The sequence below is a fragment of the Anguilla rostrata genome, chromosome 9 (assembly GCF_018555375.3).
Source record: "Anguilla rostrata isolate EN2019 chromosome 9, ASM1855537v3, whole genome shotgun sequence".
Lineage (NCBI taxonomy): Eukaryota > Metazoa > Chordata > Actinopteri > Anguilliformes > Anguillidae > Anguilla > Anguilla rostrata.
The window spans coordinates 46,660,519-46,688,017 of record NC_057941.1 but is presented as its reverse complement, the minus strand read 5'-3'; the positions used below and the strand labels follow the sequence as shown (position 1 = coordinate 46,688,017).

At 52.2% G+C, this 27,499-nt stretch overlaps 1 protein-coding gene and 1 long non-coding RNA gene across 4 annotated transcripts in view; one reads left to right on the top strand and one right to left on the bottom strand.

The window, feature by feature from the left end:
• Positions 1 to 1,281: 1,281 nt before the first annotated feature.
• LOC135263986 (B-cell CLL/lymphoma 9-like protein) overlaps positions 1,282 to 27,499 on the bottom strand; it is a 41,593-nt gene continuing 15,375 nt past the window's right edge. For 2 of the 3 annotated variants that reach the window (XM_064352529.1, XM_064352530.1), the window contains exons 2-8: positions 14,302 to 14,717; positions 11,738 to 11,863; positions 9,938 to 10,103; positions 9,075 to 9,159; positions 5,030 to 7,478; positions 4,340 to 4,594; positions 1,282 to 3,137 (exon numbers count right to left, since the gene is read on the bottom strand). In XM_064352529.1, the coding sequence (XP_064208599.1) occupies positions 1,876 to 3,137; positions 4,340 to 4,594; positions 5,030 to 7,478; positions 9,075 to 9,159; positions 9,938 to 10,103; positions 11,738 to 11,863; positions 14,302 to 14,614 (4,656 nt within the window). In that variant the 5' untranslated portion in view covers positions 14,615 to 14,717 and the 3' untranslated portion in view covers positions 1,282 to 1,875. The remainder of the gene's footprint in view (positions 3,138 to 4,339; positions 4,595 to 5,029; positions 7,479 to 9,074; positions 9,160 to 9,937; positions 10,104 to 11,737; positions 11,864 to 14,301; positions 14,718 to 27,499) is intronic. The other variant, XM_064352531.1, reaches the window with a different exon arrangement.
• Positions 18,584 to 24,205, top strand: LOC135263985 (uncharacterized). Its single transcript, XR_010332571.1, has 2 exons — positions 18,584 to 19,480; positions 22,678 to 24,205. It is a non-coding gene; the product is annotated as an uncharacterized LOC135263985 (long non-coding RNA).

The following is a 27,499-nucleotide window of genomic DNA, read 5'->3' as shown; positions in this document are numbered from 1 at the left end:
ATAGTACAATAGTTAGGGGAACCGGGGGTGTTAACTCAAGAGGATGTACTTGTTATTGTACCCTTGAACATGGTACTTAACACAAACTGCTTCAGTAAATATACACCTGTAAGAAACTGACTGTATGCAAAAAATGCAAGCTGTGTAATTTGGGAAAGGCAACGACTAAATGCCTAAATATAAATGTAGACAAACTCTAATAAACTTTGGGTCAGGAGACAGAAGAAAAAAAAGCAGTATTACTAAAAAATTATTCACAGACACACCAATCACTCAGCTCCTAAAGTCCTTTCATCCTTCATGCTTCTTTTAACAATACAGAACATCGGTACAGAACATCCATTCCCACAATGTCATGTCCTCAGTCAAACTAGCTTTAATTTACCCATAATACATGACAAATTGGAACATTTCAGCCTCAACAGTAATGAGAAAGAACTTGTCATGTTAAGAACATGGAATTGAGCGTCTGGGACTCCTAAAGAATCTGTTATTATTGGTACCCTGCACCGTCTGGGGAAACTAGCTTTCTGGTAAAACCATAATTTGATCCTTTTCTGTCAGTATCACCATGATGTTTCTGCTGAGGTGCTGTAAGTATAAGTATGCTCTACTGCTAGACACCGTCTTGCCAAGACACTGGGCATTTGTGCTAAGGTTGGGTCCTTTTCCTGACTAATGCAGTGCATTTAACTTCAGGTGCCTCACCAGACCTGGGTCAAATACATATTTGTTTTGGATTCAAATACTGATCTTGCCTGGTGTAACAGCCTGCCAATATGACCAGAAGGTAGGGTTTGCAATTTTTGAGAGTATTTCATTGGTTCCAATACACCAGACAAGATCAGTAAAGCGTAGAAAAGTATTTGTAACCAAAACAAATACGTATTTGACCCAGGTCTGTTCCTCACACAAAACAAACATTTTTGTTCACTGGCCTACTTTGCTGAATCATTTTGGAGTCTACATGTCAGTCCTTTCCACCTGTGTCCACATGTTGACAATGGAGAACATATCAACCACGGTCATGTATGTACAGTATGTATGTATGCATGTATACATACAGTGCAGTATGAACACAAGATACACAAGTGCACGAGGGTGCACACACGCGAGAGCGCACACACACACACACACACACACACGGGCATTAGACTCAGTGGCTGTAATCCAGCTTTAAAACTGTCACAGCTGAAGTGTATAATGAATCACCTCCGCCTCTCACATTACGACAGTGCACCTGCTCTTTGGCCACGCCCCCAAAAAAAGTCCTACGCGAAGTTCACAGATAGCTTTTTCATTTTGAAGCTTCTATTAAAACACAGTAATACAGAACATTTTGCAAACAATCACAAATTGCATCTTATTTACAGCACCCATAGAATCCCTTCGCACAACAGTTCGGTAGCCAGAGGAGAGAAAGAAAGAATCTGAATAAAAAGAAAATAGATCTAAATTTAAGTCTGCGTTCCTGTCCCTGTACGCACCCTTCCACCGACAGCACCCATCTGTGAAATGTACATATTTTACACGTATAAAAAAGGAAATGGCTTTGATAAGATCTGATTTATTGTTACACTATTCGTCACCAACTGCTCCTCAATATTTGAAAAGTGATCACAATTTCTTTTATTCATTTTTTGTTTCTTTTTTGAACCGCTTTTAAAAATTTTTAATCGGTTTTTACTCCGAAACTTAAAAACGATATTAACGATAGCAGTAATGATACAGATTGCAATAGTAATAATAATAATAATAATATTAATAACATTAATAATAACAGAACGTCATTGTGAAAATGAACCCAGAGGAAATGAGGTTTTTTTTTTTTTTTTGTTTTTTTTTTTGTAGTTTTTTAAACAGCAGTAGGCCAGTTCAGAAGGGCATGTTGGCCATGTTCCCAGGGCCATAGCGCATGGGGCCATCCAGCGGCATGCCCCGCTGCCTGCCGGGCTGGGGGCCCATCATGCCCGACTGTGGGTGCGGGCCCCCCATCATGGGGCCCGGCTGGCCGTAGGGGTCCCCGTGGACGGCCATGCCCCGCTGCTTGGCCTGCATCATCATCAGCCCCTGCTGGGTGAGGAGGTTCTGGGGGTGCTGCTGGGGGGACATCATGGCCGGGTGGGGGTGCGGGTGCGGGTGGGGGTGCGAGGGGTGGTGGAGGAGGCTATTGGCCATCATGGCTTGCTGCTGCTGCTGCTGTTGCTGCTGATGGAGGTGCTGCTGCTGCTGCTGCTGCAAAGAACTGTGGGACATCATGCCTGTCCTGCCCATCATGTGACCCGGGTGACACATGGGCCCCATGCCCCGGGGGCCGCCCTGGGGGAGGCCCAGGCCCGAGCGCATCTCCAGATGGGACGGGTGCTGGGGGGAGTGCAGGTGCTGCTCCACCATCATGTTCTGCAGGTTGGCGATGTGGGGGTTGGAGGAGGGGGCGGAGCTGTTGGGCGGGCCCGAGGAGGGGTGCTGCTTGAGGTGGTGGGGCGGCGGGGGAGGGGGCGGCTGGCCCTGGTGGGGGTGGGGGTGGGGGTTGGGCCCCGGCTGGGACATGGCCTCGCTCTTGGGGAAGTACTGCAGGGTGCTGCTGGGCTTGTCGGACGGGATGATGCGGGACAGGTCGAACTCGGGGATCCCCGTGGGCGTGGGGCGGATCACGTCGCTCAGGTCCGGCCCGTCCCCCATGGACATGGGGGGGAAGCCGTCCTGGGGGTGGGGGCCCCGCTGGTGGTGGAGGCCCTTGCTGAGGAGGTGCAGCTGGTGGTGCGGGATGCCCACGTCCTCGGGGCCCGGGTGAAACTGCTGGGGCATCCCCGGGTTGGGCGAGTGCAGGAGCCCGTGCGGAGGGTGCTGCATTCTGGGGAAGGCGCCCATCTGGTTCTGGGGAAGCATCGGTGAGATGTTGCAGGGCCCCATCCCGTCCGGGCCCCCGCCTCCGCCGCCCCCCATCATCGCCGGATTCATTCCGGGCATGCCGCCCATGGGGTTGGGGGAATGCAACATGGGTCCGGAGGGATCGTGGGATAGCTGCGGCTGGCCGTGGAGGACCATCCCCATGGGACTCTGCGACCCGCTGTGGGGGCCCATGGAATTCTGGGGCGTGAGGAGCATCTGGGAGGACTGATGGTTTCCCATGTTTCCTGGCAGATCGAAGCAGAAACAAACGACAAAGAAACCAGTTCAGACATCGGTACACAGTCAGATAGCCAGACCCCATTTAAGATAATACTACTAAAAGCCCAGAAGATACATTCATCCCCAACGGCAGCATCTGCTGAAGAAACATTAGCGGCAGAACAGAAATAGCGCTCGGGCTAAAAAAGCGGAGCGCGATGCTTTTCCTGAAAATAGCCGCTAACTTTCTCACCAGCCGGAGAGAGAGAGAGTAGGTGGGCGGTGAGAGCGAGAGCGAGCCGAGGTGACACGTTTTCGCCGGTAATTGAGTCCGCGCCCGCCCACGCCGCGAGCCACCAGGGGTCCCGGTTCGCCCGGGAGAAACTGTCAAGTGACATCATCTATTCCCGCGACGAGCCTGTCGGGCGTAATCGTCGCGCCGACGGAACCCGACGCCGTTACGGTCGGCGGATTCTCCCGGCTGTCGGGGCTTTTCGGGAGCAGAAACGCAAACCTCCGGCTCGAAACAGAAAAAGATACGGAAGCGTTCGACCGAGAGGGGAACTCCCCGTGCACCGTGATGATTTAATACGCAAATGCACAGCGAGACATCGCACTAGCTTCAAAAACGCCATGTTTATATTAAAAATGTTACCGTTCACTTCAGATTACACACAATGTAAGTAACAATAATAAATAATTACATACACTGATCAAAAAAGAAGCCTCACTATTGGTGCATATCTGCATTTAGAAGAATAAAGCATGCGGATTTAAAATGCGTAACATTTTTGTGGTTAAGTTTGCAAATGAATCACTGAATGACTCAACAGTTGCATGAGCACTAAGAAGTCAAGGAAACGATAAATCCTTTCAGCGTTTACATTTCCAGAAGCTTTTGGTTTACAGCACTCTGATCTCTAAGTATCACAGAGATTTTTAGTATAAACATTTCCAAAAATATTCCTCACTCCCAAACAGAAACATTGTACTTGGGCTCTATCGTGCTTCCATTTTAGAATTGTCTCTTGAAAATTGACGAGTACTAACAGAAAACATAATTTAGGAGCACATCTACTAATTGAGAAGCATTGTGTATTCCTAAGGAGCGCACATTCTCCTTGGAAAAAATGTTAGCGTAGAGCCCTGCAAACTTTTGACATTTTGAGAGACTTGCCAGTTTGTCTGAAGGATGATGTGGAAGATATGCGCAAAACATGCACGTTACCCGCCATGTTGGCTCCAGGCATCATGGGACGGTCCGGCATCATCTCATCGTCAGAGGTGGCGATGGTCTTAATCGCATCGTGGTACAGGGGGGTGGAGCTGGGCATGGCGTACTTGGACATCTGGGACATGATGAGTGACAGGGGATTCTGGGATGGAGGGGCGTCCGGAGACGAGGTGAACGGCATGCTGGGATTCATGGAGCCAGGCTGGCTGATGGGAGTTGAGTTTGTACTCCGAGGCGGCAACGAGGGGCCTGTGTTGAACATAAAGCAGGTAAATACAGACCAAGGGTAAAAAGGCCATTTCTGCAAGCAATTATGAAACACGCAGAGTACAAATTTCAAAAATAACCAGTAAAACTGTACATGCATTTACAATGACTAATTAATTTAGCTAACACAGTTAGCCTAAGTCAACTATATTTCAGGTTCAGTTACTCAGGCAAACATCAAGAAAAGAGAATTTTGCTCAATTAAATCTAAAGTATAAAGCCAAATGACACTGTGTCAAGAATTTCTCCACTGTATTTTCTAAAAGTAATCTTCATTTAAATTTTGACAAAAAATACTGTTTCCCAATTGAGACAGAAAGGGCCAAAGATAGACCCCTGTGGTACACCGGAGTGCAATGCTAACCAAGTTTACTTGCATCCCTCTATCTGCATTCCGAGTATGCGATAAGCCCATACCTGTATCAGTAGAGCTGCTTCCCCCGTTGCCAGCCCCCTTAGCCCCGGCCGGCCCACCTGGACTGGGCAGGGCGGTCTTGGGAGACGCGGCCCAGCCAGGGGAAGCGATGGGCATGGCCGGAGACTTGAGGCGCCCAGGAGAGCCGGACGGAGAGTGCAGCCCCAGGGAAGAGCCCATGACTTGGGGAGACTTGATGGAGGACGACGGGGTCCCGGCACCGCTGGTGACGGGCGGGAGCTGGGGAGGGGGGGGCCCGGCCGAGGGGATCTGCGGGGATTTGAGGCTCGGGGCGGAGGGGGAGGGCATGAGGGGGGACGGCGCCTGGCTGAGGGAGGGGGACTTGAGCTGGTGAGGGGGGGGCAGGGCCGGGGAGCCCATGGGGTTGATGTTGAGGGAGAGTTCGGAGGAGCAGCGGGGGCCCAGGTCGGCGCCCCGCGGTCCGGGCATGTGGCTCAGCCGGGACGTCCCGCCCATGGGAGACAGGCCCTGCTGGTCGGGCCGGAACATGTCCGGGCCGGGCTCCTGGGGAAGGTAGCCGCCCCCCGGGTGGCCCCCCGGGAAGGAGGCCTGGCCGGGGAACGACAGAGGCCCTCCCCCATCTCCTCTCAAGATCATGCTTTTGTTGCCCATCATCCCTCCTCCGTTCTGCGCCGCCCTGACTCGAGCCATGTCCTCGGGGCTCAGAAGCCCCTCCCCCCCATCTGGCCCCGCCCCTCGCGCCTTCTGCACCAGCATCATCTGCTGCTGCTGCTGGGCGCTCATCTGGAGCCCCAGGCCCATGTTGGCGTTCATGTTCATCTCCACCAGGTCCCGCCCCGAAGGACCGGCTCCGCCCATCGGAGAGCCCATCATGCCTCGGGAGCCGGGGAAGTCCATGGGGTCGCCCCTGGGCGGGGGAGGGCCTCCCCCCATGCCGGAATTGGGGAAAGCGCCCTGCTGCTGCTGCTGCTGCTGCTGTTGCTTGGCTAGCCGGTCCATCTCGAGTCGGTGAAGCCCCTGGAGCTGCCGCTTCTCCAGAGCGCGGAACAGCTCTTCCCGCTGGGAGGGCAGGAGGCGGTCGGGGTCCCCCTGCAGGTGCTGGGGGAGTCCCCCCGGAGGGTAGCACCCCTGAAACGGCCCGCCCCCTCCTCCTCCTCCTCCTCCCCCTCCTCCCATGTTGGGGGGGATCATGTCGTCAGGCCAGCCCATACCCGAGCGGGGGGGCCTCTGGTGTCCCATGGCCTCCATGGGTAACACGCCTCCCGGGTTGCCGGGGTAACCCCCAGGCCCGCCCCCGCCGCTGGGGGGGCCCCTCTGCATCTGTCCGAGGAAGCGCGGGCCCCGGGGCCCCTCCTGGTGCATGTCTATCAAGCGCCCGTTCCCGCCCCCTCCCATCATGGGCCCCGGCCCCCACTGCGGCTCTCCAGGCTTGCTGTGGTAGGGCGGGGGCGGGGCCCGCATCATGGCCACGCCCAGCTCCGACATCATCCTGTGGTGGTGGGGGTGGGGGTGCATCTCCTGCTGCCTCCTCTTCTCCTGGTAGTACTCCTCCTGCAGCTTCCTCCAGGCCACCTGCTCGGGGGTCAGACCGTCGGGCCCCAGCAGGGGCCCCATGTCCAGGCCGGAGGGGGACGAGAGGTGGGGGTGGTGGTGGTGTGGGTGAGGGTGGGGGTGGGGGTGGTTGTGCATGGGCGGCAGGCCCGGGTGGGGCCCCATCTGGGGGTCGTCGAGGCCCGGCCCCCCCAGGCTCTGCGTCTGCGTGATCATGGACTGCAGCGGCTCCTCGTACTTCTTCATGCCGCCAGGAGGGGGCGCCAGAGGTGCGTTATTGCTGTTGCAGTTCCCGGGGTTGCCGCCGCGCCCGGCGTTGCCGTCCAGGCCGCCGCCCCCCACGCCGCCGCCGAGGCCGTTTCCGTTGGCGCCCGGGCCGCCGGGGTTCCCGTTGGGGCCCCCCGGGTCCCCCGGCACCCCCCCGCCAGCCCCCCGCAGCAGCAGTCTCTCGATGTCACGCAGCGTCTGCAGAGACCGCTCCCGGTGCTCCAGCTGCTCCTGGGAGAGCCCCTCCGTGCCCCCCGGCCCCTCCCGCCCCCCCGGCTCCCCCAGGAGGTGCGCGGGGGTCGCCCCGGGGCTGGGGGACGGGGAGGCCCCGGGGCCCGCCTGGGCCAGCAGTCCTGGCCCGTCCGCCCCTCCGGGGCGGCCCCCTCCTGCCGCAGGGTTGGCCCCAGGGGGGTGTGGCCCCGGACCGCCGCTGTTGGAGTTGGGGGCCCCCCCGGGTCGGGCCTGCAGGGCCTCGTCCTCGGGGTGTCCCGTGGAAGACGGGGTCCCCGCGGAGTGGAGATGGCCCCCTGCCCCTCCTCCCACGGAGGCGGGGCGCGGCGTCCCGCTCTGAGATTTGGGGGTGCCGGTCGGAGGGGTGCTGCCCGAGCTTAGCTGCTCGGACAGGCCGGGGAGCTTCCCACCGGAGACACACTGAGAGCAGGCGATGAGGAAGAACGAGAAGAAGATGGAGGGAGCAAGAAAAAAAACAAACATTTACATTTAGATGACTTGATTTGAAAAACAGAACCGTTAAGCCAAGAAATCTTAAAAGCCCCTCAGCCCCCCTTCCAAACCCATCCCCAGTAATTTTTCTAGCACAGTTTCTTGAAGCACTACATGTGCACAGCATCAGGATGACAGCGTGAGAACGAAGATATCATCTTATGCACGTTGTCATCATCGGTGTAAACGGTGAACCACATTCGCAACCAAGTTTACAGCACTTACCGTATCGGTTCGAATCCAAGACAGGTTTTGCGTTTTGTATTATTACATTTTAAATTAAATTTAGCCAGCAGCATACTGAATACAGCGTGACTATCGAAGGGGAGATTGAGAACAGCGAGACAGCCATAATTCACGAATTCAGCTTTTCTGATTATGCAAATTAACCAATGAGTACTGACACTGCAAGTCATGGCACCAACGTGCCACGGTACAGAGGGAAAAAGAGCAATTATGTAAAAGCTGAAATTAAAGAGCTTGCACATGAATGAAAATTGTGAGTGTACAAATGAATGTAAAAATGTTAACACCCTCCTGGGCTCAGTAAAAATTGTTCTGAATACACAGCTACATTTGTTTTGTCTAATTTGTTTGACAGAATAGTCCATGGTGTATTTAAGGTCCTATATACCCATGACGGTATATCACAGAGTCATTTGAATGCAGAGTTACACATTTTGGTGGCTGGGATGATGAGAAACACCACAGCTCGCTTGCTGAGAGCTGACTTTCAATTTCCTCTTTGACTGGAAACTTAAAGATAGAAACAGGAACAAAGCTGGATATTTGCAGAGGAACAGAAATGTCACGGCAAGAAAATAAATTTTTTTAAAAAAAACAGCCTCCCATACCCCTGAGCACCTGCGAAAGCCCGCCCCCTCTGCATGACAGCCCACCCCCTCTGCCCGAAAGCCCGCCCCCTCTGTGTGACATCCCGCCCCCGCTGCCCAACAGCCCGCCCCCTCTGCCCGACAGCCCGCCACCTCTGCTCGAGACCCCCCCCTCAGAGAGGAAGCGAACGAGCAGTCTGAAAATATAACGGCCTTTTCCGCTTTTAATTGTCATGCAAATTGCATTGTGCACTTCGGACGGGCCGACGCGTCGCCTGGGGACTTATCATGTGGCGTATTATATGAAGACGTGTTAGCGGGAATGAGGGGAAGGTTAGGGGGCCTGTTATGAATAGTGTGTGTGTGAGTGTGTGTGTGTGTGCGTGTGCGTGTGCGTGTGCGTGTGCGTGTGCGTGTGTCTATGTGTGTGTGTTTACGTGTGTGGTGCATGTGTGAGTGTCCATGTGTGAGTGCGTCTGTGAGTGAGTGTGTGTGTGTGTGTGTGTGTGTGCGCGTGTGCATGTGTATGAGAGTGTGTCCGTGTATGTGTGTGAGTGTGTGTGTATGAGAGAGTGTGTGTGTGTGTGTGTGTGTGTGTGTGTCTGCGTGTGCATGTGTATGAGAGCGTGTCCGTGTATGTGTGTGAGTGTGTGAGTGCGAGGCCAGGGGCTCAGGGGTGCTGGATACTGACCTGGTCCAGTTTGGTGCGGGGGACGGTCTGCTGGTGGAAGAGCAAGATGGAGTCTGCGTGGCCGTGGATGACCGCCTCAGCCGCTCTGAGAAACACGAGCGCCCGTCAGAGCCTTAACCCTAACCCTTAACCCTTAACCCTAACACTAACCCTTAACCCTTAACACTAAACCTCAAAACAATCATTCACAAAATCCTGCATTACACTAACAGTTTCAATCAAGTATACCCCCAATATTATTAACAACAAAGATTTTTACATTTTAAACAGCAATACATCTTCTGGAGAAACGTCCGCTGAACGTATTTTCAGATGTTTTTCTCAAACATGTCCTTTCAAGTCCCAAACTGCTTGAGCGCAAAGCACACCCCGAAGTTGCGATGTTCAGGATCGATTTCATTGGTCAACACAGTCATCCAGTGACTAATCTGGTGTATTTGTTGCTGTAACAACTACTGTATCTGTTCAACGATTTTACATTAAAGTCATTCTAGACAGCAAGCACGTGCGTTAAACTATACATAGCGCAATTAATTCAAAAGATTTAACTTCAGCCTCTAGATCGCTGCTATTCTCAGTCACACCTAGCTTGCCAGAGGGGAAATATTGGTCGTTGTCAATTTGATACTGAGCAGTGACTAGCAAAATTTAACCAATCAGCACTCTCACGCTGTTGACCACTACAAATCGATCCTGGATGCCTGTCACAGCTGCAGGGTGTGGTTTGTGCTCCAGTAGTTCGGGAAATAAAATGGCACTTTTCAAACACTCTGATGGGGTGAGATACGGAATTTCAAATTATGCATCTGAGCCAGGTCAGGGGGGCGGGGCACACGTTCAGGGACATGGAGAAGCGGCCTTACCGATTGGCTAGGCTGGTGGTGAAGACGTAGACCACCTGCTGAGGAGGGCGGGGGAGGGAGGCCAGCTCCGAGCGTAGGCTGGGCCCCATGCCCCGCCCCACTACGGGACCGGTCGATTCGCCGATGGGGCCCATGGGGGAGGGGCCAGGAAGGGGCTGCCCGGGACCTGCCATAGATCGACCAATCATCTATCAAGCTCAAGAATATCATGAAACAAAGTGAAGTATAGCAATGATTTGACTCCAGGAATCCAGAAAAAGGACTGAACTGTGTTTTAATCACAAAAATTCCTAATATTAACCACATGCAATGCCTATTCAAGTAACTTAAACGTTTTATTAATACATTCTTAATACATGTCGGTATAAATACCTTAGAAACTGTTTGAATGCATAACAAAAAGTTTAAAAATATTGTTTTCATAAATTGTGCAATATTGCCAGCAGGAATTCCACATTGCGCCTGGCCTCAATCTCATTCCAGACACGCAGTTCCGCCTACACACCACTAGATGGAGTCAAAACACAGAGAATGCGCCGTTAGCCTCTTCTTCGGGCTCACGTTCTCGTCCCTGTGCCGGACGCTTCGCAGAGCGGAGAGACAAAAGTCCTTTGTGCTCAGAGGAGCATTCTGGGAGCCGGTCAATACTCGGCCGGTGAATAAATGACTAACTCCCGCGGGTCGGTGGGCGTAATCTCGCCTGCGTCACCGGCCCTGGCAGGACGTTCGGCCTTGGCCTTGGAGCTTCTCCCCCCGACGCCTAACGCCGGCGTTCGCCGTCTGCGCCGCAAGGCCCCGGCGGTACGGAGAAACCCTGAGGAGAAGACGGCCCCCCCAGCACTGGGAGCTCCGCCGCCCCAGCTGACTATCATCTTTCTCTGCCCTGCGACAGGACGTTTTTATCGGTTTTCTTTTGTTTTGCTAACGGTGGCGCCGCCGCCGGGCTAGGCCGGGACGACTGCCGACGCCCCGCCGAGACGTCGCGTCGGCCGGCTGGGCGGGACGAGGCCGCGCGTATCACCCGGAACGGGTGGCCCACGGCCAGCGAACGCGCGTGCCAACTGAGAACGGAGAAGTGGTTTTCAGACCGACCGCACTTGACGAATCCAGCGGTGGGGAACCTCGAATTACTAAGCGCGGCGCGCGGCGGATTAGCCGGGTCGTCTCAGCCTGTGGTGCAAGCGCGCGCGGACGCGTGTCGCGGTGAGGATTAGCACGAAGTGGGCCGCGTGCTAAAATAAGGAAGCTCTGAGCGAGCGAGGCTACAGAAATGAGTGGGCTGCACTTAGCGCATGCACACAGTGAAACGGTGCAAAGACATTCGGGCAGCTGGACTGTATTGAAGCCAACGTGCTAAAGCTACATCTCGTCAGACGTGCTGGAAAACAGGAAAATCATCTCTAGCCCAATATACAAATTCGACAAACAAAATAGGCACAGAATGTTCTGCACCTGTAGCCTATCATCTGCATAAATAATGATAACTGATAGCAGAAATAATTATACAAACAGTGTACTGCAACAATGTGTTGCCGCCACGGTCTTGCACCATAGGCGGTGTACCACAAGGCTCTATATTAGGACCGCTGTTGTTTAGCTTATATGCTAATTAACTCGTTTTTTTACCTCAGCTGCTCGCTTTTTGAAGGTTCAGGCTTGTTTCTTGCCCAATGTTCCTGTTATCTTCTCACTGGATAAGAGCGTTTGCTGTACACCTGAATGTAAATGTATGTGGTCGGCTAATAATGTAGCGCAGACTGAGGCATGTAATTGGGTGGGGGTGGGGGGAGGGGCACTTACGATGGGGGGCAGCGGGCGGCTTCTCCTCCTCTTCCTCGGTGTCGCCCCCGGAGCACCACTCGTCCCCGCTGTAAGGCTGCTTCTTCTCCAGCACGCAGCGGCGCTTGCTGCGCATCACGCCCTCTACTGGTTGGAAGACCAAACAGCGAAGGGAAAAGGGAGGGTCAACGTATTACAGCAACCAACCATCACCATCCATCTCTACTTTTACTCACAGCAATGTTCCCCTCCCCCCCCCCCCCAATAAGAATTCCTGCGACCGGCAAAAGGCACACATCGGGCTCCCGTGACCTTTAAATTTCTGTGCAAATGGAACGATCCGCTGAAGGTAAAACTTCAGCATGACAGCGGGGCGGACACGTCTTAGACAAAGTGCAATATGAATGAGATCACAACGCTAAAAATTGTTTCCATGGTAGTGCGGTCCCTGATCTCATTCGTTTTATACTTCACATAGGACCAGCACCCAGTTTCATTCAATATACTGAACTGAGCGCTTTTCCACAAAATGCAATGTAACATCTTTTTTTAAAAGGCTATTCCCCATTTGGTGTTTTTCTCCCGGCCAATCGTAGGCGTGTCCTTTTACTGCCACGCCCCCGCCCCTGCAGGAGAGCCTGGACTGGCGGGCGTATCCTCGGACGCGAGCCGGCGGTTCAGCTGCGCAGCCGCTAGGTCTGACGGACTACACCACCCAGCAGGCCAGGCGGACTGCAGGCGCCACTATGAGGGGGGAGGAGTCTGTTGAATAAAGCCCCTCCCACTCTGGTTGACTGGGAAGGGGAAGATGGGTGGGGTTTCTGCTCACAGGGGCCAGAAAACTGCGGTCAGGGCCGTGAAAGACGGCCAATCCTTCCTGACTCCATCTCTCCATCTTTCTCATTCTCTCTCTTGTCTCTCTCTTGTTGTCTCCATCTCTCTCGCAGCTGGACTCATCCATCGCTGGTCCCCTCTAGATGTGGGTTTTGCAGAGACTGAGTGGAGTGAGTACTTGCATTACACTGGAAAGTGCACCTTGGTGACTTGCATGTTTTTGGGATGACTGTAAAGGAGATGGGAGGGGACAGCCAAAGACACGCCCCTCTCTTCCTTTCCTCTCTCAGACTCCTCCCTCCTTTCCTCATCACACCTATCAGGTACGGAGCTGCGTGTGTGTGCGTGTGGGAATGTGATTGCGTGCGGGAGTGTGTGTGTGTGTGTGTGTGTGTGTGTGTGTACATGCGTGTGTGGGAGTGTGGTTGTGTGGGAGTGTGTCCCCACAGGTTTTCTCTGTGCTGCAGGAAGTCTACAATGAGTCAGGAAAATGGCATTTCTCACTCACACACACACACACACACACACACTAGGCACATGCACATTGCACTCTCTCCTCAGATGAATGTACACACTCACAGGAGCTGAACGCACACTCTCTTTCTGCCCCGCTCCAGTGAGTCTCTCACCCCCGCATCCTGAAACCGCCCCCAGCTCTGTCATCAGCCCCCCCAGCCCCCCCCCCCCCCCCGCCAAACGTCCTCCGCGCCCTCCACCGCCGTCCCAACCGCACCACCCACCCACTCGCCCATCCCAGCACCGCTCGTCCTCACCTCCCAAATTTTAAATAAGGGTTCAAAAAAAAAAACCCCAACGCCACCTTTTCACTGCATTTGAAACGCTTGCATTTGAAAAAAGGGGGGAACATTAAACGCGTTGTAAAAACAGTCTTTTTTTAACGAGACCTCTCCTCTCTCGTTCAGAAGAAACCCTCCGTCCTCCTTCACCTCCGGGCCGATCGTTTCTGTGACACCTGGCAGTTTTTTGCGCACGGCGAACGAATCTTGTAAAATTTTTGAACGGGGATTTCACAAAGCCCACAGCGCAGATTACGAATCCACGCGTGGACGGGCGGCCAGGAGTTTTTACACAGCGCCCAATCAGGCAGATTGAGTCCACACCTGAGTCAAAACGCCAGCCTCAAATACCTCAGCTTATGGGAGACAGTAAAATTTTAAAACACTTCCACAGATGACCGAGAACTTAGTCATGTGAAAAGAAGTTCACCTCTTCGGATGGCCGTAAAATTTAATGAACTCCCCCAGATGACGGAATTGTCAGCGAAACACATTACCGGGCAAAAAGTTAGTCATCTGAAAAAAACTTCCCCGCTTCAGATGCTAGTGATATTAAAAAACTCCCACAGAATTTTCAGCAAAACACATTACCAAGCAAATACTTGCGTATCGTAAAATTTGTAAAAGCTCCACGATGATCCCTGAGAACGTTCAAAGAAATGTGTGTCTAACCAAAAACAAACAATGAGACGAAAGAATTTGGTTCTCAATAATGGTGCTCTGTTCCTGGAGATCTAACTGTCCTGTATTTTTTCAGTCCAGCCCTAACAAAGCACACCTCATTCAACAGCTAGGGATATCGTTGAGCTGCTAATTAGTAGAGTCAGGTGTGCCAAACCAGGGTTGGAGTGAAAACCTAGAGGACGGTAGATCTCCAGGATCAGGGTTGGGAGGCACGGGGCTAAAGCACCAGAAACAGGTGTGAGCCTCACTGTAGCACGCGCGCTAGCTCACCTTTGGCGTCGGGTTCGAGGGCGGGGCCCAGGGCGTCCCTCAGCTCCCCGGAGTCCATGGACACGCTCCTCTCCCTCTTCGTCTTGCCCTTCAGCGGCCCCCCGACGCCGCTGCCCGATTGGCTGGCGCTCTTCACCCCCGGGTTGCCCGGGGAGATCTGATTGGCCTTGGTCCCATGATTCCCCGCCCCCGCCCCCTTGGACCCCAGGTTGCAGGCGGGTCCGGGCGGCTGCTGGTTCACATTGGGGACCTGGGATTGGGCGCTGCTGATAACTTGCTTGCCATGATTGGTTAGCTTATTTTCCTGGTGCATTTGATTGGCTGGGGCAAAAGAAAGGGGGGCGGGGGTGGGGGGGGTGTTGATTGAAATCTTCTGCTGTGGTCCTCAGCGAAGCTCACACCACCTATGAAGACCCCTGATAACACAAACACACACACACACACATACACACAAATTAAAATACAATCAGCAAAACAAACCACAACAGTCCAGTCTAATAAGAAATAAACCTGAAATAACACACAGTACATAACCTGACAAAGAATCACAATATCAGCTAAGGAGAGCTGGGCCTATAGGCAAGGCCTGTGTCCATGCTACAGTCAGCTGTACAGCATGGCATGCAAGTTTCAGAGGATGCCAGAGCATACCTCTGCAAAGAGCCAATCAGAAACACACAAATATCTTCCAGCAGAGGGGGGTCACAAACTTTCCCACACACTTGATGGGTGCATGCATTTTTTATGACTCCTCCCCCTTTGTACAACGCAGCCTGACATATGCTCAAACGCGGAATTCCAATGCTAACGTACGTGAAAGCGTTACCGGTAACCAGCAATGCCTATGTGATTACAGCAGTGTGTGTTTATTCTGATTGGTTCAGTGCAGTTTGCGAGTTTAATCTGATTGGTTTGCGAGTTTAATCTGATTGGTTTGTGCAGTTTGTGAGTTTAATCTGATTGGTCTGTGCAGTTTGTGAGTTTAATCTGATTGGTATGTCTATGGAAAATGTGTCATCAGCAGCCTTTTTTCCCATGTATCAGTTTCCTGAGCCACAGTTTGAGCACCACTGCAACACAGGGCTCTACGGTGCTCCATTTTAGGAGCATGTTCTCCTGAAAATTCATGTGTGCTGACTGGAAAAATAAGGAGCGCGTCTACTAATTGGGATGCATTAGCGTGCTCTTAAATTTTTAAACTTAGGAACACAAGTACTCCTGGGGAAAAACCGTTAGCGTAGAGCCCTGCAACACAGCAGCAGAAGCCCGTTAGCATAGAGCCCTGCAACACAGCAGCAGAAGCCCGTTAGCATAGAGCCCCGCAACACAGCAGCAGAAGCCCGTTAGCATAGAGCCCCGCAACACAGCAGCAGAAGCCCGTTAGCATAGAGCCCTGCAACACAGCAGCAAAAGCCCATTAGCGTAGAGCCCTGCAACACAGCAGCAGAAGCCCGTTAGCGTAGAGCCCTGCAACACAGCAGCAGAAGCCCGTTAGCGTAGAGCCCTGCAACACAGCAGCAGAAGCCCGTTAGCATAGAGCCCCGCAACGCAGCAGCAGAAGCCCGTTAGCGTGCAGGCATTCGCTCTGTCTATAAGCAGCTTTCCGGGCCCAGTAGGAAGTGAGTTCATTGATCTGCTGTTAAATATAGTTTGAGGCTTCGCTGCCGATCTTCGCGTAGCCAGCGCCACTGGCCGGCGTGCTAAAAGCGTATCGCGCCTCTGGCCAATGACAGCCGTCCGACGGGCCTACAGCTACTGTTTCAGAACCTCCGCTAGTTTTTTTTTTTTTTTTTCCAGGAGGTCTCTGCCGCTGTGTAGCAAAAGGGTCCGGAGAGGAAACCGCTCACGGTGTCGCCTCCAACACACGACCTCCCCACCCCACCCCACCCCGAACAAGCACTAACCCCTCCACCCCCCACCTCCGAGCAAAAGTCAAGGGTTGCGGCTATTAATATTATCTCGCTGACGATAAGGGTGACGACGTCGCTGACATTTTCTGCGGCTTGGCGGGAAAGCTAGGCTCTCTCTCTCACTTTGTCTCTCTCTCTTACTCTCTCCCTCCCTCCCTCTCTCCCTGATCTCCGCCCTTGTCAGTTTGCGTCCCGCCCCGTCTCTCCCACAGGCCCGCCCTGCTCCAGCTGTGCTGTGCACCAGCACATCTGCCCCGGAAGATTCTATAAACACCACACAAACTAAATCTCCACACGCTATCTAACCCTCAACATAAACTTCAACACACAATCTAACCTCAGTAACTCACACACAATCTAACCCTCACATGTAAACTTCAACACAATCTAACCTCATACTACACACATTAACCCTCACTGTAAACTTCAGATTTACCTCCTGAAACTTCAACACAATCAACCTCACTGTAACCACAACAATCTAACCCTCGTAACTTCACACACATCAACCTCAATACTTCAAATCTAACCCTCATGTAAACTCAACACAATCAACCCTCACTGTAAACTTCACAACAATCTAACCCTCACTGTAAACTTCAACACACAATCTAACCCTCACTGTAAACTTCAACACACAATCTAACCCTCACTGTAAACTTCAACACACAATCTAACCCTCACTGTAAACTTCAACACACAATCTAACCCTCAATGTAAACTTCAACACACAATCTAACCCTCAACATAAACTTCAACACACAATCTAACCCTCACTGTAAACTTCAACACACAATCTAACCCTCAACATAAACTTCAACACACAATCTAACCCTCACTGTAAACTTCAACACACAATCTAACCCTCACTGTAAACTTCAACACACAATCTAACCCTCACTGTAAACTTCAGTGAAAACACTAATGCGGCATGGCGCTCAGCCAACCAATCAGAATAGCCCCATTAACTCAGCTAAGAGCCACGGCAAATATCTCCACAGGAACTAGCACAGAGGCGACATTTATTCTGTCTTGCTGCTGCAGATGAATTTGGATTTGTAAATGTTAAATGAACAGATATATTAACCTTTTTTAAAAGAAGAAAAACAAAAAACAGTAGCTCTCTCATGGTGTCCAAGAACTCTCTAGAAACATAAACAATGTTTCTCGCACTCAGAAAAAACAGAAGCAAAGGCAGACATCTCAGATTTCCCTCCAGGGAATCCATGAGATGTTTTTTTCCTACATTGGGTGAAATCATTCCTTAAAACAACTCCTCAAAGTTTTTAAATGTTTAGACAATTATTTACATTTTCTCCAATAGCTTAAATGATGTAGCTACAATTACCACCCGTACTGTTACGTTGTTAAATGTGAAAAGGGAATCAAATTATTCCAGTATGCACTGTTATTAGAGTAGGTAATGAATCATTCCTTGCTTGGAATGAGTATGATAGAGCTACATTTGATACAACCAAAAAGGACTACACATTCTACAATGGATAAAAAGGCAATTATCATAGATTGCATGCATTTGCACACATCTTTGCCAAGCAAAGGCATACCAAGCGCCAATGAGCGAAGATAGAGCCTGTCACTTTAAGAGAAAGGGGCAGGGGTTTTCGGGGGGAGGAGCCTCTGGCTCCAGGAGTGCGTTGCCAGGACACACTGCCCCTCCTCCCCGGTTCAGCAGCACATAAACCGCAGAATTCCACCACATTCCACAACTCTTCCTCTCCCTCCTTCTCCCTCCCTCTCTCTCTCTCTCTCTCTCTCTCTGACTCTCTATTACCCAATTATAAAAACCAGCAAAGAAACACAAAGCCGCACACATACTTTTAATGTCACTAACTCACACGAGAAGGTTAGGAGACTTTGGGGGAGTTTGGGGAAAGTTAGGGGGCAGAGCTGAGTTTCAGGGCCCCCATAGAGAACAGAGACAGATTTCTGAATGAACACAGCTGCTACTGGACTTGAGGGAAACGGGTACGGGTACGGGGGGGGGGGGGGGGGTGTCGATTTTAGGGCTCACGTCCGTAACCGCGACACGCGCTTCTCGACGGGCCGCTCCTGACGCCGCCCCGAACGGCGAAGCGGGCGCGAATGCGAGCGGGAGCCGAATCGGCGCCCCGCCCCGGCACTCCAGGTGAACGACCCGCATTAACCTCGTCGGCACGGCGTCGGCCACCGCCGGTTACCGGCCCCAGCCTTCTAAGAGCGCGCTAACGTAGCGCCGCGCTAACGTAGCACGGCGCTAGCAGCGCCCTCTCCGATCAGTCATAGGATCGAGGCCACGGAGATCGGATATCGGGCCTCGTACGAAACATCCGCGTAGCGCCCGGGGCGGGAAGGGAGGGGAGGGGGGGAGGGGGGGAGGCGGCGCATCTGGGGAGGCGATTACGTAAGGTGCGAAACTGGCGCTGTGAAGGCGCGGCGGAGCCCGTTCCGGCGCATGCACAGACACGCACGCAAAGAGCCGCCCGCGGGCTCAAACCGCAGGCGGGCACGCCGACCAGGAAGCGCACGTCCCTCAGAACCACCTGCCTGTGCACGCGCACACGCACGCACGCACACGCACACTCACTCCTGCCTCTGTCTCTCTGCCTGTACACACGCACGCACACACACGCACACTCACTCCTGCCTCTGTCTCTCTGCCTGTACGGAGACACGTGCACACGCACGCACACACACGCACTCCTGCCTCCGTCTCTCTCTCTCTCTGTCGGTCTCTCTCTCTGTTTCTCTCTGTCTCTCTGGCTGTATGTCAGTCTCTCTCACTCAGTTTATCTTGCTATCTCTTTGTCTGTCAGTCTGTCTCTCTTTCTCGATCTCTCTGTCACTGCTTCTTTGTATCTGTTTGTCTGCCTCTCTCCCTCTGCCACTCCTTCTTTCTCTCTCTCCCTCTCCCGTTCAGCTACCGAAGAGCTGCACCAAAACAGAGGCCCGGTCGGGAGGCCCCTCGACAGCTCGGAGGTGCAGCTGCGCGGATGCCTTCCCAGCATGCAGCTGTGCTTCAACCAGGCCCTTTAACCTCTGCATCTGTCTCTCAGACACCCCCCCACCCCTCACCAGCGCCTCTCAGTCTCAGTCAGGGAGGGCTAAGTCCGGCCCCCGGCTGCATCGCACCGTCCCACGCTCCAAGGCCGAGCCCGCTCGTGTGGACGGACGTGCAGGCAAGCGCCGCTATTGGACGAGCCATCCGCATGCGATGCACGCTAGCAGAAACTACAGCCGATTAGCAGCTGAAATCTTACCCCCGGCCCCAGGTAATTATGGGAAATAATTACCTGTAAACAGTACAGTGCATATTTGGGTGGTTCTGTTAAAATATTGCCCACTTAATCAGCAGCAGAAGCGGGGGGCTAAGGAGAACTGATTTTAGCGCTGTTGCCAGGGAAGGCTGGATATAGAGCGGCCAAAGAATCCTGGGGTTCCACCTGAGCGGCGGCGTGGGCCTCGTTAGGGAGGGGAGCAGGAGAGAGAGAGAGAGAGGGAGAGAGAGAGAGAGAGAGAGAGAGAGAGAGGGAGAGAGCTCATATCCTCTGTCCCATGGCATGTCCCGTATTTTTAGTGCCAGAACATATTTATAGCCAGAGTCCCAGGGGGAGGTGGAGAACAGGGAAGGAAACACACACACACACACGCACACACACGTGCACACACATGCACACACTCACACCCCCCCCACACACACGCACACACACGTGCACACATGCTCACACTCACACCCCGCCCTCCCCACACACACACACACGCACACACACGTGCACACACATGCACACACTCACCTCCCCCCCCCCCACACACACACACACACGTACACACACAGCAGGCTCTCCAGGACATAGGGCACAGAGCTCCTCTGTGCAGCAGAAGAATAAACAGTGGCAGCTCCAGACCCGAGCACCAGTCCAGCTCCAGAGCCCCAGCCCAGCTCCAGAGCCCCAGTCCAGCTCCAGAGCCCCAGCCCAGCTCCAGACCCCCAGCCCAGCTCCAGAGCCCCAGCCCAGCTCCAGAGCCCCAGCCCAGCTCCAGAGCCGCAGTCCAGCTCAGACCCCCAGCCCAGCTCCAGAGCTCCAGCTCCAGACCCCCAGCCCAGCTCCAGACCACCAGCCCAGTCCAGCCCAGTCAGCTCCAGAGCCCACCAGTCAGCCCCAGCCTAGCTCCAGACCCCCAGCCCCGCTCCTGAGCGCTCTTAGTTGGCGTAAGTAGAGCAGAATGCTGACAGGCCATGAACAGCAGGCGCTCACACAGGGCGCATTATAACACCCAGTCCCCCCCGACCAAACTGCACGGACGCCACCCAACACAGGCAGCGGGGGCAGGAGGAGGGAGGCCACAGCGCAGGCCTCAGTGTGAGACAGGGCCTGCTGCAGGGGGAGGGGGAGGGGATGGAGGGGGGGTGGGGGGTGGTTTCTGTGACAAACCTGGGCCTTTTCGCAACTTCACAACCGCCCCCCACGCTGCCAGGTTGGTCTGCCACGCGAGGTTTCGTTTCCATTCCCACCGCACGCTCCAGCCTCGTCACTATTTTCTCCCCCGCGCTGCATCATGGGAAGTTTTTTTTCAACCCCCATCCCTGAATGTCTGTTCCATGACGTTCCACAGCTCGATTTTAAAGCATTTCTTTAAATCAGGTGGGGATATGTACCTTAACGTAAGAGAACATATCAACCCACAAGAAATTGATACAAATTCTGGTTAAAATAAATATTTAATGTGGCCTTTAAAATTCTCACAGGGTCCCTGTTATTGGTTTGGTGTGAATTGACTGCCAGGCCTAACTACCTCAAATTTGTACTGAATACATTCAGACATCGCTGCTATTGAACTGTGGTGGGGGATGGGGGGTGGGGGGTGGGGGGGTTACCCTCTCAAGTCAAGCCTGATCACGACAAAATTAAATTCAAAAGGCTGCTTAAAAGCCTTCCTGACGATGGCAATTTCACACGATAGACTCACCTTTCCACACAAGCTCTGACACACAGTATAACTAACATTTACGCTGTTCACACCCCCCCCCAACACACACACACACACACACACAATGCTATTTCAGACCCAGGGGGCTTTCTGGAACTCTCTATCAGCCGCTCAGTTCCTGTCTCCCACGCAGCGGGGTCGAAGGTCACCCCGGGGGAGCCCTCGTTCGTACCTGAGAGACGACGTCACGGCGCCACCTGACGCGCCGACCTTTGAACCCCCCTATCTGCTGACGTCGAAAAGCAAACAAGGGGCGGACGGGTTCGCCAAGTGCTCTCCTGCGGCGTGTAGCGCGAATCCCCGAAAGGATTTCTCAAAAACAAAAGTCTGTCGACAGCACACCGCAGACTCATGGCCTGAGGGAAGCGTTAGCGATAACGGGAGTGATAGCAGTAGTGTTAGCGGTAGCGACAGCAGTGGTGTTAGCGGTAGCGATAGCAGTACTGTTAGCGGTAGCAATAGCAGTAGTGTTAGCGGTAGCGATAGTAGTAGTGTTAGTGGTAGCGATAGCAGTACTGTTAGCGGTAGTGATAGCAGTAGTGTTAGCGGTAGCAATAGCAGTAGTGTTAGCGGTAGCGATAGCAGTAGTGTTACTGGTAGCGATAGCAGTACTGTTAGCGGTAGTGATAGCAGTAGTGTTATCGGTAGCGGTAGCGATAGCAGTAGTGTTAGCGGTAGCGATACTCGCACGGGGGGCGGCCCGGCAGGCTGAACGGTGCGCATCACGCTCGCCTGAACGAAGGCGTATCGGCTCAAAAGGTTTCGCCATGGCAACCACAACCAAAGGTCACGGAGGTATGCGCATCCCAGCATGCTCTTGACTCAAAGAGCTAACCCCCCAGCTGGGCCTAAAACTGAAAGCTCCATTCAGTTTAACGTGCCTTCAGCTGAAACTCTAAAGGTCTCTCTCTCTCTCTCTCGTCTTCTTGCGGGGATAAAAAAACCCGTTTTGTCGATTCGTCGCGTGTTTGGAACTCTCTCCCGAAGCGCTCCAGACAGGCGTTCCGGAAGCGGGAGCCGCGAACGCCGCGGACGGCGAAAAATTTCCGGCTTGTCTCTCGCCTGACGCCCGCGGGGCTTCGCGCCGAGAGCCTGGCTGGGCTCCACCGGCGAGGCTGGGAGACGGGGGCGGGGGGAGGGGGGGGGGTTCCGTCGTGTTCTTACATGCTACACGCTCTTTCTGCTGAACGCGCGCAGTTCCTCCACCATGAAGGAGCCGGGCTGTTCTGTCCTTCTGCTCTCTGTCTGTCTGTCTGTCCGTCCGTCCGTCTGTCCGCCTGCCTGTCTGTCTGTCTATACATCTGTCTGTCAGCCTGCCTGCCTTTCTATCTGTCTGCCTGCCTGCCTGTCTGTCTGCCTGCCTGCCTGCCTGTCCTTCTGTCTGCCTGTCTGTCTGTGCAGAACTGTAATTACCTCAGTGCACGCAGGGCTTGCCGGGGAGAGAGAGCTCCTATTAAACGTGACCTTTTTTTCCCCACAGAGAGCAGAATGCGGAGAGATCGTCAGGGCGATGGACTGATTAATCCTCCGCCTCTGGTGATTCGCCGAGCCCGTCGTCGTCTGGATCAGAACCGGGGGGCCAATCGCAATTAATTACACATTGGTTATGACATACTAGCTCGTTTCCATCCATCAAAATGGCACCCGCCATGTTTACAGTCATGCTGCATCCTCTCCACCAAAGGTAGCCCATGTAAGGCTGGAGCAAGCCATTATAAATCTGTAAGGTGTGCATGTGACAATGTTATAGGTATAGTTGCATAAAGACAGCTTAGCTGTATAGTATTGCACTTTTGTTTATGATCTTCACTTCTGTTTACAGTACTAATTGTTGGTTTGTTCATTTAACTTCACGCTTATAATTATAAATGGGCCTTCTTGGTGATATCAGACTTTCGTATTTCTCAGCCGAACACTGGTGTCGTCCAATTCTGTGAGTCACTCTGGAAACAGAGGCTGCCAATTTACTGCAATGTAATGTAATGTAATGTAATGCAATGTAATAGGAGAATAAGGCTTCATTAAACAAAAAATAGGCAGAGCTTTTATGAGTGAGTCACTGAATTTTGCTGTGGACAGAAAAATCTTTTGACTGGTTAAAAAAATGGAGCAATTGAGAGCATAACGTATATTTATTTAGCCTATTTGTTAACGAGGACCACGTCGAAGACGGGGGCTGTACCAGTTAGCTGCTGAGCTAACATATACCTGCAGTCTGTGGAAGACATTCCTCAAACCCCTCTCCCATCATTAGATACCCAAATAGATTTTCGGGTTTTTGAAATTGTACAGAGCTGGGTGGCAAAAAAAACAAGAGAATTTTAAGGACAGCTGATTTTACGGGAGAAAGGTTTGCGTAACGGCTATAGAAAGAAACAGTTTAGTTAAATTGTATTTTAATAGATAATTTAATATTAAAGTCGCATTTGCGGCATACATAGCGCTTTCGCTCTCAACAGATTTGAATTATTTACACCATACAATTTTTCATTTCTCGAAAACTAAGCGCATTTGACACATTTATATATTTGATTTTCCCAACAGAATGCGTTTCATAATTTGTCTCTGCCCATTTTCGGAGTGGAAAGTATTATTTTTTCCCTCAGATTTAGGGAAAGCGGAACAATGGAGACGGGCGAGAGAGAGCGAGAGAAAAAGGCCGTGTACCGCCGTCTGAGCCTCCGGCAAAACCCGCTACAAGTTTCCGCGCTCACCCTCCGGAGACGCCGCGTGTGTCTGCCGCTCGGTTTCATGTAAAACGCCTGTACGAAAAACCGTCATGACATGCAGTGTCATGTCAGCGAGCTGTGTCATGACAACGTGTCACGTCAGCTAACTTATCACAGTGCGAGGCTCAGAAAGCGCTACCGCCGCGCATCGCTGCCACGAGCGTCTGCTCCCGTTTTCAAAGACACTTCCCCAGTAAACATCCAACGCTTTTTCAGAGCTTTGCGTTCTGCAAACACGCATCATTTATTTTGAAATGTCTTTATTCTACTGTTTTTTTTTAAGAAAAAAAAGAAGAAGACGGCAGTGTAGAAGCACTCTCCCTGAATTCCTAGCAGTTTATATGAGGTCCATGTAAAACTGTGATAGCAATGCATGAACTGCTTTTTGAAGGAAAATGACTAAGCTTTTAAAAAAAATGAAATGTATTAGCTTTGTAGGCCTTACAGATTTCACAACAAAAAAATAAGAACATGAATGAGACCTAAATTTTGTTTCATTAACTAAAGTGCCTCTTAATAAAAGTATTTCATAAATCTTTACTTTTCTGCTTATTTTGAAAAGGCGCAATTAAAATTGCAATTAACAGAGATTTCTGTAATCGTGTCATAGCCCTACTAGATAGCACTACTTAAACTGGGATGCCTGCTTTATGCTCTTACATACGTCAATCGGATTAACTCACACACTAACACACACACTCTCATACACACACACACACACACACACACACTCTCTCACATCCCCCCCACAAACACACACACTCTCACACACATGCACACACACACACACACTCTCACATCCCCCCCACAAACACACACACGCACACACACAGACTCATACACTTGCACACACACACACACACACACACACACACTTGCACATACACACACACAAACACACACACAAAACTCTCTCTCTCGCCATCTGCTCCATGTCTGCTCAATCAACAGCACAGGAGTCCAGCCCCCAAACCTGAGACCCCAGCACCCCAAAATAGCACAACAGACAGATGGGGAGAACGGATCAGGGACCACAGACACAAGCAAGGTAGTGACAACCTGGTAGCGGGAACAGAGAGGGAGAGAGAGAGAGAGAGACAGAGAGAGGGAGAGATACAGAGAGACGGGAGGCAGAGTGAGAGTAAGGAGTGATAAAATGTGAAGAGAGAGCGAGGAGAATAAGAATGAGAAGAGAGAGAAAGGAGAAGAAGCATCCCGCGCGGGCACACAGACTGAGTCCGAGAGCGCGCAGTGCGACACACGACACCGCGGACCCGAAGCTACGACCGGGCAAGGGGGACTCGTAATGAGTGTCTGTGTGCAGCCATCCTTCTCACACCCGCCCCCGTCCCCCCCGGTGCACTTCCTCCCTCCCCTGGCCTCCCCTGCGTCCAGCCGACCAATGATTTGTCAGCGCTGTAAAACCGCCCTGGCCCTGCGGTCACCGTTCACACCGCAGACACCGGCCTCATATCGGAAAACCGCTGCTGCTGCAGCGCCGCCGGGGCTGCATTCAACCAATCAGCATTCTGCGAGGCAGTGCCTTTAACCAATCAGCATTCTGCGAGGCACTGCCTTTAACCAATCAGCATTCTGCGAGGCAGTGCCTTTAACCAATCAGCATTCTGCGAGGCAGTGCCTTTAACCAATCAGCATTCTGCGAGGCACTGCATTCAACCAACCAGCATTCTGCGAGGCAGTGCCTTTAACCAATCAGCATTCTGTGAGGCACTGCATATAACCAATCAGCATTCTGTGAGGCACTGCCTTTAACCAATCAGCATTCTGCAAGGCACTGCATTTAACCAATCAGCATTCTGCAAGGCACTGCATTTAACCAATCAGCATTCTGCAAGCCACCTGTCATCGCGCTTAAAAATTCCGGACGATAATTGGCAATGTGCTTTCTGTCCATATCCATGAGGTTTGGCTGTCCATAGCATTTAGCATTGTGTATCAGCACCATATATACGAACCAGGCTGCCCTTAGCATTTAGCATGGTGCATGAGCAACATGTATAAGAACCAGGCTGCCCTTAGCATTTAGCATGGTGCATCAGCAACATGTATAAGAACCAGGCTGTCCTTAGCATTTAGCATGGTGCATCAGCAACATGTATAAGAACCAGGCTGCCCTTAGCATTTAGCATGGTGTACCAGCACCATGTATGAGAACCAGGCTGTCCTTAGCATTTAGCATGGTGTACCAGCACCATGTATGAGAACCAGGCTGTCCTTAGCATTTAGCATGGTGCATCAGCAACATGTATAAGAACCAGGCTGCCCTTAGCATTTAGCATGGTGCATCAGCAACATGTATAAGAACCAGGCTGCCCTTAGCATTTAGCATGGTGCATCAGCAACACGTGTGAGAACCAGAACCAGCAGGCCGTGCCGCGCACAGAGAAGGCCCCGGTGGCAACAAATGGGGCGTAAGAAGAAAGGGAAAAAAAGAGAGGGAAGCGTAGCGGGCGCTAGCATCGGAGTGTCCCTCCGTCGTTTGGGAGATTTATCGTCTGTCTGCTCGCTTCTGCCGCCTGACAGATGGGCGTCTCGCAATGACGTGGATCAGCGGCTCGATTTGAGACTCGTTCCCAGATGAACTCCCCCCCGCCCCCGCCTCCCTACCCACGGAACCTTTTTAAATTTAAATCCAACAGCCGCCAGCCGAGACAAAGCGTAAATACTCCGAGGCGGCGGCGGCGGCGGCGGCGGCGGAGGAGCGGCGCGTCTCCTCGCGGTTTCCTCGACGCGGCGTACGCGCTCCGGAGGCGCCGTCTGTGTGCACGCCTCGTCCGCTGCTGCTCCTACGCCACGATACCAAGCAGGGCAGTCCTCTGCATTTCATTTGCGGGTTCGAGACGGAGAAGGGCGTACGAGCTTTACATTATATTACATTAGCCTACATTACATTACATTACATTACAGGCATTTAGCAGACACTCTTATCCAGAGCGACTTACACAACTTTTTACAAAGCATTCACATTGCATCCATTTATACAGCTGGATATAGGTTACAAGACCAATTCCTTACTCATTATACTACACTGCCGCCTACACTACAGTACAGTGAGGACTAGAGCTGTGCACAATGTATACATATGGTAATATATGAAAAATGACCTCTTAACGATCCATGTGTCATACAGTGATTGCCAGACTGATATATTTACATTTCTTGGAAAGGAATTTCCATTAAACATGCGCATTTGTGACCCCGAGATCAGGACATCTATTATGTTGTGACCACTCTGTCAGGATATGCATCACATCGTGACTATCTATCAGGATATGCATCACATTGTGACCGCTCTGTCAGGACATGTATTACATTGTGACCCTGTATCGAGATATGCATTACTCAGACCCCTGACAATACCCAAACCCTATTATCCAATAGGCATCGGTGGTATGTTGACATTTACATTTTACATTTCTGTTTCTATGACAACAAAAACATGGCAAGATAGTAGCCAATCGGTCTTCGGTAAACAGACAGGCAGCAAGGCCATGTCAAGGTATTGTTCATGGTGGCGAAGAAGCGTATCTTATCATAGACGTGACCCCGCGT